Source organism: Mastomys coucha, unplaced genomic scaffold (genome assembly GCF_008632895.1).
Source record: "Mastomys coucha isolate ucsf_1 unplaced genomic scaffold, UCSF_Mcou_1 pScaffold6, whole genome shotgun sequence".
Taxonomy (NCBI): Eukaryota; Metazoa; Chordata; class Mammalia; order Rodentia; family Muridae; genus Mastomys; species Mastomys coucha.
Genome location: NW_022196912.1, coordinates 122,597,599 through 122,604,962, shown reverse-complemented (window position 1 = coordinate 122,604,962; position 7,364 = coordinate 122,597,599). Strand labels below are relative to the sequence as shown.

The window sequence follows — 7,364 nt, the reverse complement described above, 5'->3', positions numbered from 1 at the left end:
GCCCAGGCCTGGGGGAGAGTTACATGGGTACTTGGCTCTGAAGGGGCCCCTTTAGGCTTACCCCCTCCTGACTGCCAGGCACAGCAAAGCCTGCCCTCCAGCACACAGCTGGGTCTGCTGATGAGCTCAGTCCCATCAACTACTCACTGGATCAGATTTTGGACGAATAAAACAAATGTCCCAAGTTACGGATTTCCATGTATGGTTCAGAAGGCACTTCAAAATTCCAGAGCCACGGGGCCACTGTTTTCAGGTCACCAATCCTCCTGGTGAGGCCATAAGAAATTGGGCTAAGTGTTCGACCGGTTGGTCTCCCAGCCTCTTTGTGACTGAATCTGGTACCTGTTTGTCATTTTACCTTGTAGTCAAGCATTTAGCACAGAAAGACAGACAGTTAGGTTTGCACTTTGAATAAATGAGATTTTGATGTATCACGGCAGTTTATAAAATAGTTAACAAGTCTGGTCTTTGACCCTAGGTAAAAGTTCAAAAATTATACATTGAAGAGGTCACACATGACAAGTCAAGTACTCACTGAGTACAACTTTCTAATAATCTAATCGCCTTGCCGCTCTGCACTTAAGTGTGTCTACAAGCAAACAGCTACTGGCACTCAATTGCTACATCTGATAGCATCTAATAAGGACTGCACTGGGATTTCCTGTTGGACAACCCAAGGAGCCACTGCCATTGAAGGCAGCCTGAGTGATAGAAAGCAGGCAGGCCCATCCTCCCTTGGTGCACCCACTGCTAGTTGGTGCCTTCCCTTCAGAAAGCAGCAAGCCCATGCAAACGGATCACTCCCACACACACCAGGATATCAAGGGCAATCCTGCCAGCCATGGGCCATCTGTGTGCTCTGAGGTAGTTCCCTAGCTTGGGGTGCCTCCAGCCTGCTCTCAGAATTCAGGGCGTGTAGGAAATGCTAAGTGTCCGTGCACGGGCCTCATCACAGTCACTGTCACTGAGTGCAAAATAAAGGAAACTCGAGTTGCTTTATTTAGCTTCCAATTTCTGGGAGGCTCAAGAATTATAAGTATTCTGGACAACAGAAGGAAATAAGGCTGTGCTTACAGATCTCTTTCTGCCATAATCTTTCTTTAGGATCGCTATTTTATTGTTGCCCTTTCTGTTACATGGATGTACACATCAGATGTTAAAAGGTACAATACATTCTACAACTGAGCACCACTTTCTGTAACTGAACAGGCAAAGAAATTACACTGAACATCAGCATCTGGCAGTATTTTTTGGGGAAAAAAAAGTGACTAAAATGGGTTTAAATTGATTAACACTATTAAATCACATCTAATATTTGATACTACATGATTCAATACAGCTATACGATACAATTATACAAAATGTGTTAACATCAAAGAATACAACCAAAATTAAGATAGCAAACAAAACCTATATAACTTTTTTTTTTGTACAGGAAAAATACTTTTGAAGTATGCATGTAACTGCCCATTCTTTTAAAGAAAATCTACCGCAAGCAAAGTTATCAACCTCCAGAAAAATCACACAGCATTACTAAGCATATCCCCAAAAAGTGTACAATATGCACACTTGGAAAATACAAAATTAAAAAAATTGTAAGCAACAGGTGAGCTTCATATTTATAAGAATGTGAAAAGAAGTCCCATTTTTAGCACTGTTGTATAAAGAATTGTCTTTTGATGCGAAGTTCATGAATTGTCCTCCTGTTGGGACCACACTTTACAAAAACACCTTGTTTTTGAAACGAGATTACAGAGCAAGATAGAGCATCTTAGCAATGTCATCTTATTAAAGTATTTTTTAAATTTTTACTACTTTATCAAAACATGTCCCTTAAGTGTGTAGGATTCATTTTTAAAATTCTTCCTAGAAATAATATACAAAGGAGAGGCATATTTATTCCCAATCACACTGCTGAAGAGGCTTCCCAGGGTCGAGAAGGTCTTCTTTCTTCTTTTCACTGGTTGTTTTTGGCTTTAGCGTGTGTTAAGATGTGAGATTTCAGGTTAGTTGACTGAGCAAACTTCTTATTACAACCGTCGAAGGGGCACACATAGGGCCTGTCTCCGGTATGGATTCGCACATGCGTGCGCAAATTGAAGTCCAGTGAAAAGCGCTTCCCGCAGCCTTCGAATGTGCACTGTCAAGGAAAAACCAGACATCAGCCCACTCGGCAAATGGGACCAGAACCTGGGGAGGTCAATGGGACCAGAACCTGGGGGGGTCAATGGCTCACTGCAAGGAAAACCACCTACTATTGTGCTGAGTGTGTCTCCTTCCTTGTCTAGAGACCCTTCTGAGCTTATTAAAATTGACAAGGATCTCTGACACTATGAACCCATGGCTAGCTCTTGGAAAAACAGAAGGGTTGTGCTAAGTGCAAATTTAAAGCTTAAGTATTTTCAGAGACACTCCAGAAAGTAGAATACAGACGATTAAGATATTCAGTGATGCCAACTGTCACAAAGAACTGTCACAGACTCACTCGACTCTTCTATAAGCAGCACCTGGAGATGTAGCCAACAGCACTTATAAGCACTCTATCAGTAATTCAACACACGACTCACTACAAAACACAGACCCTTTGAGTCTCTGTCAACATGCTAGAAATGTAGTGTGGTGTTACTCTCACATAACCCTGTTTCTCCCAACAGACACTCCCACTTCCTGTACGTAATACCTGCAGCCACATGCAGTAACCAGGAACCCAAGCAGACCTTCAGAGAGCCACAGCAGGAGTGGGAATAAGATACCCCCACTGGCGCCCCACAGTGCTTGACATCACCACCCTGCCCAGCACCCTGGCTTGCAGTTTGGGGAACAGGTACTGGCTCTACCTGAAAGGGCTTCTCTCCAGTATGAACCAGCTGGTGTCGTTTTAGCTTTGAGCTCTCAACGAACGCTTTGCCACACTCTGCACAGACGTGGACTCTGGGACCGTGGGTGTGCAGGTGCTTTCTCATAGCAGAGTTATCCCTGAACATCTTTGTGCAGCCCTTAAAACAGAGAGAGAAGCTTAGTGGTTCACAATGCAAAGTGAAAAATGATTCAATCACTGAACAGCCTTTACTGATGTTGTTTAGAGCAAGACAACCTCCCCAGGACCCCACCCTCCCCTTAACTTTACTGAGCATTAAGCTAATTAAGACATGAAAAAGGCTTTATTTTGTATTGCAAACCCGTGCTTTACAGATGAGGAAACTGAGGCTTAGAGATGTACTGAAGTAGACTTGCCCAAGGTCACACTACTAGTAGCCAGCTGAGCTGGGAGTAGAACCCAGCACCCCAGCTTCCAGCTACACCACAGCCGCCTCACCCAGCTACAGCCCCCAGATGAAGTAACAGAAGCACTGAGAAATAAACGGAGTTAAAATGACGGTAGTCCACCACTACCTTTGGTGGGCCCCGTATTCTGTGCTGCAACAATGGGCTGTCATTCTCCATCGCCTACTGTTCCCTCTTCTCTCTTTGCCTCTTTCCCCTTCTTGACAGAGAAAGAAGCAAGAGGGTCTCCAAGGAATGGCAACTACAGAAGAAATTTATTTGGTGAGACACCGGGAAAAGGAAGAGGCAGGCAAAGCGATACCAGTGCGGGGGAGGCAGATGGATGTGTGGTGCCCGAGAGCAGCATGTCGTCAACAATTTCTTCTGCAGTTGTTGCCCATGATGGAGTGAGTGGGGAAATGGTGAGACAGCATGACAGAAGGACAGCACAGGTCACCACTAGACAGCTTCACAGGCAAAAGGGAGGGAGGGGAAAGCCAGTTTTCCACCTTGACCTCTAACTTCAGCTTCCATTTACACAGAGCAGCACAGAGACCCCGGCACGCATGGCATAACAGTTTTCAAATGCGTCTTCACATGGATAAATGCCACATCATGCATTCCACACCCCCACACTGATCATCTACAAGCAGTACAGAGACTGGGGTGCACAGCCTTTGATAGACATCTATCAAGTATATTTATTCTGCAACTGCTATTTTTGGAAATTCTTTATTCCATTCTTGGTTTCCTCCACCTTGTTTCTCAGCACACACATCTTTTCCCTGTCCAATTTGAAAAGTGACCACCACCCCAGCACCTCAGAGTACTTTTGAGCCACCCCTTTTTACTTTAAAAAAACAGCTGCATTTGAAAACAGTTATGCACACTTCTAGTAGTACAATTAACAGAGTAAAAAGAAAACTAAGGAAAATTACCAAGTCTTTATTTAGTCTATTCTAACAACATCCAAAGTAATTTCTAAGTTTCAGTTGTAAGCTTGGAGTGTCATAAAAACTCATGGGTTAAGTACAACCCAAGGTCTTAAGATAGACTTGACCTCTTAATAGTCCTAACACAGTACAGTCAATGAACAGGGATAAGAACACTGGCCCTACAGCATTCCCACTTAAAATATCATAAATGTCCTTTGCTAACAAAACAAAATTAAGACTCTTGTGTTTATAAACTCCAAGTCCTAGTTGCTCACTTTGTTTCAGTTACAAAAGTGAAACTCAAAGGGCACACTCCTTACACACTGTCTGAAGCCTAAGCAAAGTTCTAAGGGCACTCCCCTCGCATTACTTACTTTATGAGGGCAAGCTATTGTTCTTGGAGCATCATCTTCTTTAATTTTTCTTGGCTTCATTCTTATTGAAAAAAAAAAAAGAGAGAAAGAGAGAGAGAAAGAGACAGATTTGTAGGAGTGGGTCACACTCAGTAAACATAAATCAAATCGTCCCTGAGATTTCTCCTCGTAGCACCAACACTAAGCTCCTGGTGTTTCCCTTCTACAAAGGAGAAAGGCCCAAACTGCCCAGACTACTGAGCTGGAAACTCTCTTCTAGCTTCTAAGTACAGGTGCTGGTGCTCGGAAAGCCTGCATGGCTGCCTCCGGCAAAGCTGGGGTGGCTTGGACGGCACCACCAGCACCATTACCATATGAGACTCAAACACCTCCTCACCCCACTTACCCCTGTTAAATAAAACTAACAACCCACAAAGCCCTGACAACTGCAGACTAATTATTTTGTTGGGGTGTGGCCATGGCAAATTACCCAAAATCAGCTGCTCAAAAATATACATCTTAAAAAAGAAAAGAAAAAAAGAAACAGTAACAAACAACCACACACATACAAAATGGGCCCACGTCATACAGACACAGACCAACTTTTGGGAATATTAATTTTAGAAGTATGCAGAGTACTTTTATATAGGATCATTTATACTCATGTAATAAAAACTCTCAAAGGAAACCACAAACACGCACTGGCTACTTCAGAGGGTCTGGTGGACAGATGGAATTGCCTTTTTTTTTCTTTTTCTTTTTTTTTTAAAGACAGGGTTTCTCTGTGTAGCCCTGGCTGCCTTGAGACTCCCTCTTTCAACCAGGCTGTCCATGAACTCAAAGAGATCCTCCTCCCTCCAAGTCCCTGCCTCCACTTCTCAAGTGCTGGGATTAAACAGGTGCACTGACAATGCCCAGCAAGTAACGCCCGCTAGTGTTTTGGTGGTTGGAGGGAGATGACAGTTTTTATAGTATGTTTCATTTTACTTTGTTTTTTGAGACAGAGTTCTGCCACCACAGCTAGCTTTAAAAATAAATTTCTGGTTGTAGCTTGTCAAGTGAGAACCAGGCTATCTTCTACTTCCTCCAGCAACTTTGGTCTTTCTGAAAGACTCCTCTCTTGGCATTCCTTACAAACTTGTGTACAATCGAGAAGCAAGAAAACTGTGCTCCTAGAAAACTAAGATTTAAATTTCAAAAGCAGATCTTTGTAGCCCTGGTTCGGCTGCTTCACACTCTTCCATGAAGGTTGGTATCTAAACTGTAACTAAGCCAATGGTCCCTCTTAGCAACAATGTACCAAAAATGACTTGTAACATCTCTCAGTAGGTCACTCTTTCCACCCAAACCGGGGAGTGTCTGGATCTTCCTTACACTGCAAAGCTAGCAACCTAGCCAAACCTTCCATGTCTAGAAACAGAGAGAACTTCTACAGTGCCTGATAATCTCAGAACATTCTTCCCAATTCCAATTTACTTTAAGTAGATTACCAGTATTCCAGTTAGCAAGCATTACTTAAGTGTCTGCTGTTTACATGTTAACTGGCCTTTGATGGTCTCAAAATGCCTGTCTCTACTTCGTACTAGTCTCTGTTGCCGTAAATGTAAAATGTTAGTGAATCTGAAGTTTGGGGTTCAGTTCAGAGTAGGAGGAGGCCACCAGTGCTAGTGCACCACCTAGAGGTCAGATCAACATGAACCAGCAGCAATTCATGAATCCTTTATTTCTTTCAAGTCTTTTCTTCCCCCTTCCCAAGACAGGGTTTCTGTGTAACAGAGCTCTGGCACGCAGAGATCCTCCTGTCTCTGCCTCATGCTCGCATTAAAAGCACGTGCCATCACTGCTAAGCTTTCTTTCAAGTCTTAAAGGGATGTCTTTGAAATAGGTTCTTAACCATATATCTCAGACTAGCCCTGAACTTGTGATCTTATGCACTCAGCATTTACATGCTAAGTGCTAGTGACAGATGTATATGGCCACTCCCAATGTCATTTTCAAAACTGTGTGCTAATATTCAGTATTAATTTTAGAATGAAAATTCACAGTGCATTTGGACAAACCTAAGAATCAATGGAGGACACAACTGTCCGTAACAAGATCGTGCAAAAGGAAAATGAAGGTTACTCCCACCACCCCACCCCAGCACCAGAAAACACAGCTTGAGCTTCTTTCATTGACTGGGATAATTTACAGACCCAGACACGATGAGGACAATGACAGAATGTGTATATATATATGACTTGGAGTTGGCTTCTCCTAGCTTCATGACCTTGAGCAAATCACTAACTTCTCAGCCTCGGTTTCTTACTCTGCAAGCAGGCACAGCACTTCCTTTATCAGAGCTGAAGGAGTCCAAGACAGCATACGAGACCCCTGAGCCACGAGCTACTACCACCACTGCTCATGTGCTTAGAAATGAGTTCATCCTTTTGCTTCTTTCATTTTTGAGACAGAGGGTCCAAACTGTGTAGCCAGATTGGCCATGAGCCCGTCAACCTTGCGGCTCAGCCTCTGGCATGGTAAGAAAGAACTATAAGCACCAACTACCACACCTGATAAAAATGAACTCATTCTTTAAAAATATCATATTATTTATGCTTAACAAGTCGTAAGGTTCTGATATTCTAAATTATCTTTCAACCAAAAAAAAAACAAGATACTGAAAGGAAAAAGGCAAGCAGAAAGCCACCCTTAACAGCTTTTTATTCTACTTGCTACTCAGTTTTTTTAAAACTGGAGGGCAGGCCGGGCGGTGGTGGCGCACATCTTTAATCCCAGCACTTGGGAGGCAGAGGCAGGTGGATTTCTGAGT

General features: G+C 43.1%; 1 protein-coding gene across 2 annotated transcripts in view; it reads right to left on the bottom strand.

The window, feature by feature from the left end:
* Window positions 1-406: 406 nt before the first annotated feature.
* Yy1 (YY1 transcription factor) overlaps window positions 407-7,364 on the bottom strand; it is a 25,805-nt gene continuing 18,847 nt past the window's right edge. Inside the window, exons 3-5 of one of the 2 annotated variants that reach the window (XM_031355434.1) lie at window positions 4,574-4,634; window positions 2,838-2,996; window positions 407-2,140 (exon numbers count right to left, since the gene is read on the bottom strand). In XM_031355434.1, the coding sequence (XP_031211294.1) occupies window positions 1,958-2,140; window positions 2,838-2,996; window positions 4,574-4,634 (403 nt within the window). In that variant the 3' untranslated portion in view covers window positions 407-1,957. Of the gene's footprint in view, window positions 2,141-2,837; window positions 2,997-3,383; window positions 3,732-4,573; window positions 4,635-7,364 lie in introns of those variants that run through there. The other variant, XM_031355435.1, reaches the window with a different exon arrangement.